The sequence below is a fragment of the Protopterus annectens genome, chromosome 14.part0, assembly GCF_019279795.1.
Source record: "Protopterus annectens isolate FY-2018-M chromosome 14.part0, PAN1.0, whole genome shotgun sequence".
Taxonomy (NCBI): domain Eukaryota; kingdom Metazoa; phylum Chordata; order Ceratodontiformes; family Protopteridae; genus Protopterus; species Protopterus annectens.
Genome location: NC_056748.1, coordinates 125,541,176 through 125,554,551, shown reverse-complemented (window position 1 = coordinate 125,554,551; position 13,376 = coordinate 125,541,176). Strand labels below are relative to the sequence as shown.

Below are 13,376 nucleotides of genomic sequence, written 5' to 3'. Positions count from 1 at the left end.
CTTCTCGATATTATAGCCTCTTAGCAAAAGAATCCTACTTTGTGAATTATGATAACTTAAGCTACATAACACCTAAACAGTCACTTCAAAAGTAGAAACTAGGGTGGGGTTGTCAAAATTCAGAAACAATCAAAATCATAATTGGTTCAGACTCTACCTGAGTGACGACAGAACATTTTATAAAATGTAAGAAAGTAATTTTATGTAGCTGCTTAAAATGAAACAGTGTAGTATAAAATAGATAAGGGAAGGGAGTCATTATTTTAGGATATGTTTATCAAAGCCACAGATGTGTCAGCAGAAAGAAAAGTTGTGTAAAATCTTACCATAACCATAGATGTCCTTCTCTTCTATGTTGCAGTATTCTACATGTGGGTTTACCCTTCATCCTTTTGCGTACGTCCGGCCAGTATTCCAAAGTTTTTCAGTCCCTCAGGGTGCGTTGGGCGTCTGACGTGGCAGCAGGTACATGAACCATAAAAGTGACGTCTGCACGCACCAGCCCTCAGAACAGAAGGCCCCAGTCAGAGCCATGCCTAGAAGGACATATCCCATCCAGTGCCACCCAAAAGAGCAAGTGAAACCTGACAAGAGGGGAAGGAAGGTAGGAAGGAATACTGCAACATGGAAGAATAGGACATCTATGTTTATGGTAAGATTTTACACAACTTTTCTATGTCCTTCTATTCCAACATTGTAGTATTCTACATGTGGGTGAGTGCCAAAGCCCACTGTGAATGGGGTGGTGGTCTGGTTGAAGTTTTCAGGAATCAGTGAAGGGTAGCCCTGGCATACCCCACCCTGGCCCTAGAGATATGATCCAGCTTGTAATGTTTGGTGAAAGTGTGCACTGAGGACCAAGTAACTGCTTCAAGGATTGAGTTGGTGTCTAGCCCCTTAAAGAAGGCTCCTGAAGAAGCCATAGCTCTGGTGGAGTGGGATTTAATATTATCCTGCAATGTTTTACCATGGTATAGATAGCAGAAGGAAAAGGCCTTAGAGATCCAGACCAAAAATCATGTGTTTGGTCACTGCTTTCACCAGGGTTCTGGGGTGGAAGGAGACAAACAGTTGGTCAGATTTTCTAATGGACTTGGTTTTATAGAGATAAAACCTAAGCTGTATGTGGACATCTAGGGACTTGAGTACTGTCTCACTTTCCCCCTGTAGGTTGGGGAAAAAGGTGGGCAGTGTATGGCCTGGTTCAAAAATAGGTCATTCACCACCTTGGGCATGAAGTATGGGTAAGTTCTGAGAGTAACCCTGTCAAGGTAGAAGACTAGGAATGGTGGGTTTGCCACCAGAGCTTCCGAGATCCTCCTGGCTGAGGTCAGAACCACCAATAAAACAGTTTTCTATGTGCAAAGTTTTACGGAGGCTTTGTCTGCTGGCTCAAAAGGAGCTAGGGTGAGTTTTTCCAGTGCATAGTTAGATCCCAGGGAGGAGGGGATGATTTCCTGGGGGGGTCTTAGGTGAAGTACCCCTTTGAGGAAGAGTTTGGTAGGAAGTCTGGATTTCAGGGGTGGATCCAGAGGGAGACAGGCAGAGATTGCAGAAAAGTGTGCTTTTATAGAAGAGTAGGCCAGACCTGTCTGCAATAGTTCATACAGGTAAGACAGGGTTAGAGGGATGTCGCTTGCCAGTAGGTCCAACTGTCTTTTGTGACACCATATGGAAAACCTTTTCCACTTGAGAGCTAAGATTTTCTTGTGTTAGGTTTCCTGGCCTCCTGCAAGACATTGAACATGTCCTCATTGTACAGGTGTCTGAAGGAGATCAGAATCCAATCAACCACAGAGTGAGGTACAGAGACTGCCACTATGGGTGTATCTGTGATCTCTTGTGCTGTGTGAGGAGGGGCACTGAGGGGGATAACTTGTGGTTATTGCCCTTGGACAAATGAAGGAGAAGGGGGGACCAGTGCTGTCTTGGCCAGTAGGGAGTTACCAGCAAGATTTTTGGTCTGTCCTGCTGAATTTTCGGTAGCAGCTTTTGAATCAATGGGAAGAGGGGGAAAGCATACAGAAGGTTCCCCTTCCAAGAAATTGAGAGGGCATCTGTTGCCAGTGCCTTGGGGTCTGGTGTCCTGGTGCAGAAGCCAGGAAGGTGCTTGTTGATGGAGGAGGCAAACAGGTCTATTTGACGTGTACCCCACCAGTGGACCACATCCAGGAAGACATCTCTGTGAAGCATCCATTCATGGTTGTTTGTGATGGTTCTGCTGAGATAATCTGCCTGGAAGTTGTGAAGGGAGGGGATGTAAACTGCCTTCAGGGTATTCCCCTGTGAGGTGGCCAGCTCCCACACCACCAGAGCTAATCTGCAGAGGAGGTAGGATTTGGTCCCTCCCTGTTTGTTGAGATACCACAGGACAGTGGTACTGTCCGTGAAAATCTTGAGAGGGCTTTGCTAGAGGTAAGGTAAGAAGGCTTGTAGATCAAGGAGGATTGCCCTCATCTCTCTCTGACATTGATGTGCTCTAGTTTGTGTGTGTGTTTGGCCACAAATCCTGCACCTGCCTTTGGCCTAGTGTTGCTCCCCAGCCCAGATCTGAAGCATCTGTCTGCATGATCTGGGTGAGTGTGGGTGGTTGAAGAGGGAGGCCTTTGATGTTGGCTACTTGTACCAGCCACCACTGAATTTCTTGTTTCAAACAAGGTAGAAGTGAGACCCTGAATTCCAGGGGATGAGAATGTTGGGTCCAGACTGACCGAAGATACCATTGTAGCTTTCTCATGTGCAGGCTTGCTAGGGGGAGCATGGGTATAGTGGCTGCCATGTAACCCAGAAGTTTCAGGTACTGCCTTGCTGTCAGTTCTGGTGCTTGGGGGTCACAACGTAGGTGGCCTGTCAAGGATTCCACCTTGTCTGGTGGCAGGAAGGCCTTCATGAGGTCTGTGCACATCCTGCATCCCAGGAAGACAATGTCCTGTATGGGCTCCAGGTGAGATTTTGGAAAATTTATCTGAAATCCTAGCGATTGCAATAGGGACAGAATAAGCTGAGTGTAAAGAAGGAGGGTCTTCTGATTGTTTGCCTGAATCAGCAGGTCATCTGGGAAGGGGAATATTTGGATAACCTTTGTCCTGCGATAAACGATGACTGGAGCCAGACATATTGTGAATACCCTGGGTGCAGTGGAAAGCCCAAAGGGCAAGGCAGAGAATTGAAAATAGGATGAGCCTCCCAAAAACCTCAGGTATTTCCTGAATGTGGGCTTTATTGGGATATGTAGATAAGCATCATTTATATCTAGGGTTGCCATGAACCCTTGGGGCAGGAGCAGGGGGAAGAGGTTGGGGAGAGTGAGCATCCTAAAGGTAAGGACTTTGAGGAAAAGGTTGAGACATGAGAGATCTAGTATAAGTCTCCATGGTCCATCCTTTCTGGGTACCAGAAAAAAATCTGGAAAATAATCCTCTTCCTTTTGCTTCTAGAGGCACTGGTTCTGTGGTGCCTTGAGTCAGCAGAGCTTGCAGTACAGGTTGCAGGCAGATGAGCTAACTGGTGGGGGGCTGAGGAGTGCCCTTTTGTGTTGAGGGGGGATGATCCAGGTCATAAATTAACCATTTTGGATGAAAGAAAGAACCCATTAGTCTGATGTAGTGTGGGACAACACAGGGAGACAGTGAGAGAGATGGGCAGACAGGGGTAGACGGATAGGAAGGGTTGGTAGTAAGGCTGACAGGTAATCAGACACTACCTGCCCTATCTTGAAAAGTAGGCCTCTGGCTGGGGGCTGGAGAAGCTCTAGCCAGAGGGGGCTGTTTTCTAGAAGGTAGCTTTGTCCAGCAGGGCTAAGGAGTACTTGGCCTTGTGAGTCTGGTAAATTGTTGCCCTGAAAGACAGTGTGGCAGAAGTGTAGATCTTCTTGCCCAAACATTCCAGTTTCTTGCTGTCCTTGTCAGCTGGATGAATGGTTGTAGTAGGAAGAAGTTTGGAAGCCCTATCAGTGGAGATGGAAATATTGGCTGTGTCAGTTGGAGGGCACTTAAATAGAAATTTCTCTGATTTTGGAACTTTGTACAATATGTCAGCCCTCCCTGGGGCAGGAGGTTGTGAATCAGGGTTAAGCGATGTTGAAGAAAAGGCATCCAGAAATACCAGCAGAATAGGAGGGACAGCAGAAGGACTGGAAGAGTCCATCTGTATGAAGTCATAGAACCTCTTCTGCACCTCAGTCATGTCAGTGAATTCCAACTTAAAGTAGTCTTTCATTTTGCAGATTGTTTCCCTGAAGGTTAAATCCTCAACTGGGGAGTCAGGGTCAATGGGACTCTTCTTCTGGAGAGCCATATCCCAGGGGAGAGGTGATCTGTGAGGTGTAGGAGAGGGAGTCCTCTGAGGAGGAGTCAAAAAGTTCCTCTTCATCTCTCCTTACAGTATCCCAGGTTTGAGGCCTAGGACTTAAGAGTGGAGGGACTATGCTAGGGCTTCCTACCGAGGTAGGGCATAGGGCCATGAAGGCTTTGAAAAGGCTTTGGCTGAAGGTTTTCCAATTGGGTGTGCTTTCAGGTGGAGGAGAGAGATGTTTGGTCTTTTGTTTCTTCTTAAAAGGCCTAGCTGGCATCCGGTTAGGAGAAGGCCTCAAGACAGAGGAATGGATGTGTTTGACAGAATCTGACAGGCCCACAGAGAGTGCAGGCTCCCCCCGGCATCTGAGGCAGATGCCATTAATTCTTCTATGGACGTGCCATCTGCTCAGGTTGTGTGGCTTCCTCGTAGGTACCCGCTTTATCCTGACTGGTGGAAGCCGATTCCTCTGCCAGTCAGATGTTGGCCACAGGCTGAAGCACGGGCAGTAGAGGTGCAGCAGAAGACGTAGGCTGCATGGATTTGGCCCTCTTCATAGGCAATTCTGTCAGGGCATTGGAAATGCCTTCCATCCTAATGTAAGTTCCTTTAACTGCTGGTTCTCTAGGTAATGGTTTAGAGTATGCAAGCGGCGACATAAGGTCGTAGGAATGAACACCTGACAAATAGGGCAGTTCTCGTGGTCGTGGTCTTTACCCAAACAAAAAAGGCACTGATCGTGTGTGTCTTTGTGGGGAATCTGCCGGCCAGACTTACACTTGCCCCTTCCGGATGACATGAACAAACTACATCTAGAAAAAGGAAGGACTGAAAGGTTCCCCAACGGGGTACTTATCTAATTATTTCTAATCCAACGTCAGCGAGTAGCAGGAATACCTGGCATATGACTGACAGCTGAAAAGTTCTGAGGACTGGTGCATGCAGACTTCACTTTTATGGCCCACATACCTGCTGCTATGTCAGATGCCCGACGCACCCTGAGGGACTGAAAAACTTTGGAATACTGGACAGACGGACATGAAAGGAAGAAGGGTAAACCCACATGTAGAATACTGCAACACTGGAATAGAAGGACATCTAGTGCTTTTATGTTCTTGCTTGTTTCTAAACATGTGCCAATTTATGTTCTTATCTTTGTGGTAAGCCTAATCAAAGGGCACCTTAAACTGGTTATCTGTTAACTTTATTATAGTCTGCCAGTTTACACATCAAGGATTCAGGATGGCCTTCAGAACGTGATTCACTTTTTGACATATTTTAATATTATAATGCTCTGTGACATCAGTGAGTGGTCACCACTGTTAGATCATTGAACATCTGCTTAAGAATGCTGTCCCTTGTATAAATGGCTCCACTCCGTGGTATAAAGCTATAATGGTTGAAAAGTACAAAATAACACACTAAAAGAAATCAAACATAAAGTATAAGAAAAAAGCTCTTACAGTCACAATGGCTTGTATATTTTTGATTTTTGTACTAACTTTTGCATTGTTCCTTGCTCTGTTATGTTCTTTAATCCAATATTGTCATTGTTCCCTAATTTATTTATTTTTGCATTTGTATACAAGGAAAGTCTGACTTGGAACAAGCCAATTTTCAGCAGAAGCCCAGGGAGAAACACTCCAAACACATGTTTTTGGAATGTGTGAGGAAACCAGAATACCCAGAGAAAACCCACACAAACACAGGGAAGACATGCAGACTCCACACAGAAGGCACCCCAGCCGAGAATCGAACCGGGCAACCTCTTGCTGTAAGGTGACAGCACAAACCGCTGCACCACTGTGCCATCTAGTAAACTAATAAATTCCTGTTTGGTAATGCATTTATCATAAAAGGTCATGGATAAAAATGGACCTTCAGATCCCAGCAATTTTCCAAGAAAGAAGGAAGGAAGGATGGAAGCAGGTAAATAAAAGTGATGGGTCTGTAATCTAGTGGGATGAAGCCCTGACTATCAGCCTGAGTTAAACCACTGATCTTTGCAGTGCAGGAGCCAACAATATGGGGGAGATGCCTTTTTTGATGAGGTGTAAGACCACTCACCTCTGTCTTTGAGGAGGGAGGATGTAGGATCATGTGCAGGCATACCTCAGAAATCATGATGCCTAGTGGAAGACCAGAATTGTGGCTAGAGACAGAAGCAAGCTTGAGCAGTGGGTACACCATTAAATGGTCATAGTTCTATGGAGGCAGGGCATGTCCCATTCTGACACAAGACTGTACATTCCAATATGAGCTGTAACTCTGAACACTGAGGGAATGTTTGGGCTACAGTGTCCTCAGAACACTATATGTAACCAGCCAGATGCAGTGTGATAACTCATTCACATCAACTGCACACCCCTCCCCAAGCATAGTAGCATCTTTAACTCTTACAGATGAAAGACTCACTTTATCTGGAGTTATGGGGTTCAAGGGTGCCCCCAATATGTGATGTCAAGCATGCAGCAATAGGATGTACAGGGGTCCAAGGTCAGAGATGGACGACTCCAAAAGCTCTGATGCTAAGCATCCCTTACCCCATGGTAAAAAAAAAAAAAAAAATTTGGGCTCAAGCTCAATGCCAAGAAATGTCAAGTTATCCCCTTTGGGAAAAAACATGTACCCATGAATTACCACATAAGTGGCAGTACACTAAACACCGAAAGTGTGATAAAGGACTTAAGGACAAAGGTGGACAGTGGTCTCACCTTCGATAACGACATAGCCGCAACAGTCAGGAAATCCTTCTATGTGGCGCACCTTATCACTAAGGGCTTTTCATCTAGAAAAAAGGAGGTCATTGTCCCACTGTACTCATCCCTCATTAGACCTATTGTAGAGTGCAGCGTCCCGTTTGGTATGTACCTCACAAGACATCTGCAACAACCGGAAAGGCCACAGAAATACCTCACTAAAAGAATCACAGGCCTAAAGCAGATGCCCTATGCTGATCATATAAAAAAACTCCAGCTATACTCTGTTGCATATCACCTACTCAGAGGCGATCTGTGCTTAACATACAAGGCCATGTCAAACCCAGAGCTATTGGACATGCTACACTTAAATAGGAAATTCACCCCAGGGGATCATGTCAGTCACCCTGCTAGACAGGGGTCCAGGGAAGTAAATATTCTGGGAAGAAATAGCCAGGGTATTGTTATGGCTAGGCTTGTATAGGCCCAAGATCCGATAGCCTAGTACCAACCTATGACCCTATAACCCTATGAACCTATGAAAAAAAGAAAGAAGGAAAGAAAGAAGGAAAGAAAGAAGAGTTGATTGTAGTCAGGAGTTTTCTAACTAAATGGTCCATCCAACTGCACATAAGAGTGTCTCTGGTGGCATACAGACGTTTCCTTCAAATGCACTTAGGGTGCCTAAGACATAAAAATCAGAACACGAATATGTAAATATGCAAAATAAATAGATTTTTTAAACAAATATATAGTTTAAAAGAAAAACAAAATGTGCTTATCTAATATAAAAGTCATGTGTCTTTCTTTTAGGTGTTGGATAGTGTTTGATGGTTTCATCTGGCAACTTGCATTGTCGTTACATTTCTAATTATACACATTTAAAACAATAGCACATATCATCACACTATATAATATAAAAAAAAGAGCTGACTTACTTCACTGAAATATTCTCCTGCTTTTTTGGCTTGTTCTGCGTTTAAGGAACCAGCAGTTACCCATCCAACTCCTTTCATCCAGTTCAGATCTGATCTGTACAGTTTCTACAACAGAAATAACAGGATAGTGTTCTGTGTCGTCATTTATATCTGTCAGCTTGATAAACCAAATATAGACCTCATTATTTAAAAAATCATTTACATCAGTCAGAATACAACACTGACTACAGGATCACTAATACACAGAAACAGATGAGCTGTGTTCTTAGTATTGTAAAATTTGGATCTAGAAAGTTTTGTTGAGTCACAATTATGACACTGTGCAAGAGCATATTTGCAATAGAAACTTAAGTTTTGGAACAAAGTTTTAACCCACATATATAACCACTGCAGCCAAGGGAAATGCTATGTATTTTAAAGACAGCAGAGATTTTAGACATGCAGTGGTTGCTTTGGAAAAAACAAGGTTGCAGAAATTTAACCCTAAAGAAGTCAACAAAAACAATTTTATGAATTTTGGTTTGCAGAAATGTAAAACCCCTACTATTTTAACATTTTACTGTATTGGTATCACATCTTATAAATATTTTGGTACAGCACATCTGCTCTCACATGTAACCACTTATGCTCCACATTCCTTCTAAGTTCTAAATCATACTACGTTTTTCTTGAAACTTTTCTCCTAAAGCACCTGATAATTGAAAAGGTTATACATTTGTACACATCAGCTGCATAGACATATGGAAGTATGTACATGTAGGAGAGGGCATAAGATGCTACCATGGTGATGGTGGTGCTCACATCAACCACCAAGGGAACGTCAGAGCCATAGCAAATACCTTGATTACAGGAATGCAGGTAAGGACACAAATCACTTCAACAGCTACTTAAATGATGACTCTTCCATTAAGCTCTTTTTTCCTCTGGGAGATACCCAGTATAAGGAAAGGAATGGGCTGTACTGGCAGGGGAGGCTTGAGGGTCAGCAAGCATGGAGGGAAAAGCATATGGAAAAAGTACATCGGATTTATTTATTTATTTATTGACATTTATTATCAGGAAAGTCCAACTGAATAGCAGCTCATTGTCAGTGGAAGCCCTGGGAGAAATGTCCAAAGTATTATGAAACATTTTGAGAACAATAATTTTACAATCTTCAAAAATAATACAAAACATATCTACAGTTTAAAAAATGTACAAAATTAGACATAATATGAAAACATTGGTTAGGAACAGATACAAGTTATATGATGGTGATGACAGCTATGAAGTTTTAGCCAGTTTATAGAGTAATTAAAGGTAAGTTAGTATAATACAAACAGGAACTGCAATATGAAGTGAGAGAAAAGCAGACATATAGTACGTTTAGAGAGAAAGCCAGGACAGAGAACTGATAGAAGTAAGGAAGTGAGTGAAAAAGGAAATGTAATGAGGTGTAAGGTATGAACAGGTACTTGTTCACATTTAGGGATATAGTTCAACCTGGTGCTGAGCAAGTACAGAGTCAACTTTTAGTTAGGAATTCTTTCAGAATGGTTTTGAAGGATGGGAGGGAGGGTACTCACCATACCTCTCATCATCTTAGAGCAAGAAATCTGGACAAAGCCATAAATAATGGGGGGACAAAGGCCCAAAAATAGGGACACTTTTTTAAATATTGTTCTTAAAATCTTGGAAAGTTGATAGAATACCAGTTTTGCATTAGCATAGATTTTCTGAAGGGAATGAAGTCTGAAACTCAAATGTCTGTCATTATCTTCTGACTTAAACCCTGAGTGATTTGCCAATGATTTGCTAGAAAACCACAATCATATAAGAAATGAACCAAAAATATGAGGCAAAAATCTGGACAGTCTGCAAAATGTGTACAGTTGAGAGGTATGGTTGACCCACTGGATACAGGTAAGGAGTTCCAGGCCTTCATTACTATGTCTGTGTGTCATGTGCAACTATTGAATGTTTTAAGTAATTAAAAATAAATTAGGGTACAGTATCCTCTAGAAAGTTGCAGGAATATAACTACATAAATGCAGTTCATAGGTGGTTACTGGGCTATTGACCCAAAGGTCTTTATAAGCCTAGCTTTGTGTACCCAATATAAAGTATCTTGCCTAAACTCAAGATCTTAGTTAGCAATGACTGCGCATATCTAGGAAGGTCATAGGTGTAATCCCTGGCAGGAATTTACAGTTTCCCATCCAGTCATGCAGCTATGTTTAAACAGGGTAATAGAGGAGCTTTATTTACTGTGAATTGATAGCCTATTCCAGAGAAGTGGCAACCTCTGTGAGATGTATCTGTTTCTCCAGCAGGTCCTATTTATTTTGCAGGCCAGGTTAAGGTCCCTGGAGCGGATGACCCTTGTTCCATTTGATTTGCTGATGCGCAGCATTTCTATTAGGTTTGGATCCAAGATTGCTGTGTAGGCCAGGCACAAATCTCCTCTAGTCTGTATGCTGCTGAGTACAGTGACAGTGACTTCAGTCTGTCAATGTATGACATGTGCTGGAGACCCTGAATTTTCTTGGTTAGAAATCTCTGAGATCTCTCAAGTTGCTACAGGTGCCTAGTAAGGTACATATCAAACAGAGCATTGTACTCAATTATGAGCCTGATGAAGGTCAATTGCAGGGGTGTTATGACCTCTTTTGCTCTTGAGGCAATGCCTTTGCTAATGAGGTGTGCAATGTAGAATGCCTTCCTTACCACAGCAGACACATTGAAGTCAAATTTTAGGCAACAGTCAACTTGCATTCCCAAGTCTCTCACTACTGAGTTGTTACTTAGGGTATTATTTATATGATAGTCTGCAGGGATATCATTTTTACTGAAGGGGGTGATAATGAATTTTGTAGCACTGAGTTTGAGTCCATGGCGTTGGTACCAATCATTGGTTTATGTAAGTCCTTGAATATATTGATATTGTTTGGGGATTCAGTGATTGTACCTAATTTGCATTTGTCAGCAAACTTACTCATCCACAGTCTCTCTGTGTTGTCCTGAACTTCTGAGAAGTATATTCCAAACAATAGGGGGCCCAGCACTAACCCCCGTGGAGCCCCACTGGTGACAGGTCTGCTGGTAGAGGTAAAGTCCCCAACTTTGACTGAGTGTGATGTGTCGGTGAGCCAGTTAGCAACAAACCTGATGACATAAGGGTTGATATTCAACTGGGAGAGTTTGTCAATGATGCCCGAATGTCAGATTGTGTCGAAGGCTTTGGCTAAGTCAAGGTAGGCTGTATGCACAGATTTACCTTCATCTATGGCTCTGGCACCAGGTTTAATAGGCATGACCTACCTTTGACAAAATCAAACTGTGTTGGATCAAGGGTTTGGAGATCACCTTATAGCCTTATTTATAAGGTCCATCATGATTTTCTCCATGGCCTTACAGATAAGGCTGGTTAACCTTATGGGTCTGCAGTTCCCAGGGTTTGTTGCTGTACCCCCTTTATGAAGGGGATGACGGTGTCTGTTTTCCATTCAGCAGGGACAAAACCAGTACTCAGGCTGTGGTTGAACAGAATACCTAATGAAGTTGCTAACTCATGTTTTTGACCATTTAAAATGCAAACTGGGATGCCATGTAATCCCATAGAAGATGTGTGTTTGGCCTTGGAGAGAGCATTAATGACTTGGTCTTTGGAGATGCAAGGTGTGGGAAGTACAGAGGGAATACTTTGTGGAATGATTGCAGGGGACAGGGAAGTGAAATTTTCACCAAACCTGTTGACTAATAGGTTAGCTATTTCTGTAGGATCAGTGTGTGTGATGCCATCTGCAGCTTATTCAGCACAGGTCTGGGTCCTATCTTTTGGGTTACGGACACAGCTGAACAATGCTTTATGGTTATCCTTAGCTATAGTTGCTAACATTTTTTTGAAGTTGCCCTTAGAGGATTTTACAAATTGTCTTATTTGTTTGTTGAAGCAGAGGAGGGTGTTCTTCCAGTGCTAGGACCTCACTTGTTTATTCTTAGACAGCAACTTCTTCTTCTTTTTTGTATAACTTATTAATGCTAGATGTCCACCAAGGAGGCTTGATTTTTCTGAAGGATCTTGTTTTGTTTTATCAGGTATAGCTGTGTCAATACATTTGTGTATGTGTTTGTACAGGGCTTTTCTGTATACATTAGTATAGTTGGCAATGTCATCTGTGGGAACAGGAGCTTGGAAATTATTTATGCCATCACTTAGGAGGGTGTAATTAACTTTGGTAAAATTCTTCAGCCTGATTTCACCTAAGAGGGGTTCAGGTGTTATAGCTACTTTAAATGTGACTGATTTGTCATCAGATTTAACCAGTGAGGGCCTTAAACTTGTGGTGGCGCAATGGTCACCCATGTTGGTGAGGGCAAGGTCAAGAATATTTTAGCCTGTTGTGGGGATGCATACTATTTGTTCCAGGGCATTAGTGTTAACAAAGTCCAGTAACCTTTGTGCGAGCATGTTGGTACTCACATAAGTTTCTCAGTCAATGGTGGGATAGTTACAATTCCCCATGACTAGAGTGTTTGGTTGTAATTTGGTTGACTCAAGTAGGTCCAAATAAGCAGAGTGGGAATCTTGGTTCATTGAAGGAGGTCTATATCTAATGATGTCTTGAAGGGAGGGGGGGGGGTCGTACTCACAGTTATTTGATCTTGGAGTAACTCCATGTAGTTTTCCTGTCTAACCAGTCTAGAGGTGTATTTATCTTTGAAGAAGATAGATACCCCTCCTCCTTTGGTTCATACATATTCATTTTGCAGTCTGAAAGTGTGGAAGGCATTTTAGCCTTGCAAGGCTGGGGTGTTCTCTGCGGCCCTGAAACAAGTTTCTGTGACTGCACAGACATCAATATCATCCAAGGGGAGGAGTGCTTCCAGAGAGTGCAGTTTTTGATTTAAACTCCTAGTGTTTAGCAGCATAACCTTTAATTTATTTGTGAGTGATATTTTCATGTTGTAAATTTTGTTCATGAGACCGTGCCTAAAAAGGCACTATGGGGGATGCAACTGCCTTAGCCATTAACCAAAAGCCTGGAGGTAGCAGGTGAAGACCATCTCTGGCAAAGCATCGGGGTCTGTCAACCATGTCATCCCAGGCTGACAGGAACTGGATCTCCTTAAAATGACATCAGAAACTAAGCCAATTGTTGAAGTCAATTATTTTTTGTTTATATTGTGGTATCATCCTAGGTGAGGGTAGAATGCTGCTCAAGGCTAGGGACATACCTGCCTGGTACACATATTCATAGAGCTCAATCATGTCTCTCTTTATATAGTCCAGTGAGGTATGTCTCAAGTCATTCACACCAACCTGAACTGTGACAGAGTCATGACGGTACTTGTTGAAAGACTTGAGTGCGTGTGAGATCTGCCGGATCCTGTCACCTGAGAGACAGCTGACCGTAACCTTCTCCTTGTCCAGCCTGGTGAGTGGGACATATGTATTTTTCACAAT

General features: G+C 42.9%; 1 protein-coding gene across 3 annotated transcripts in view; it reads right to left on the bottom strand.

Annotated features, from left to right (window-relative positions):
- The window catches only part of LOC122788887 (nebulin related anchoring protein), a 503,978-nt gene that overhangs the window by 176,288 nt on the left and 314,314 nt on the right, over positions 1–13,376 (bottom strand). For all 3 annotated transcript variants that reach the window (XM_044055831.1, XM_044055830.1, XM_044055833.1), the window contains one exon: positions 7,931–8,035. In XM_044055831.1, coding sequence (XP_043911766.1) covers positions 7,931–8,035 — 105 coding nt within the window. The remainder of the gene's footprint in view (positions 1–7,930; positions 8,036–13,376) is intronic.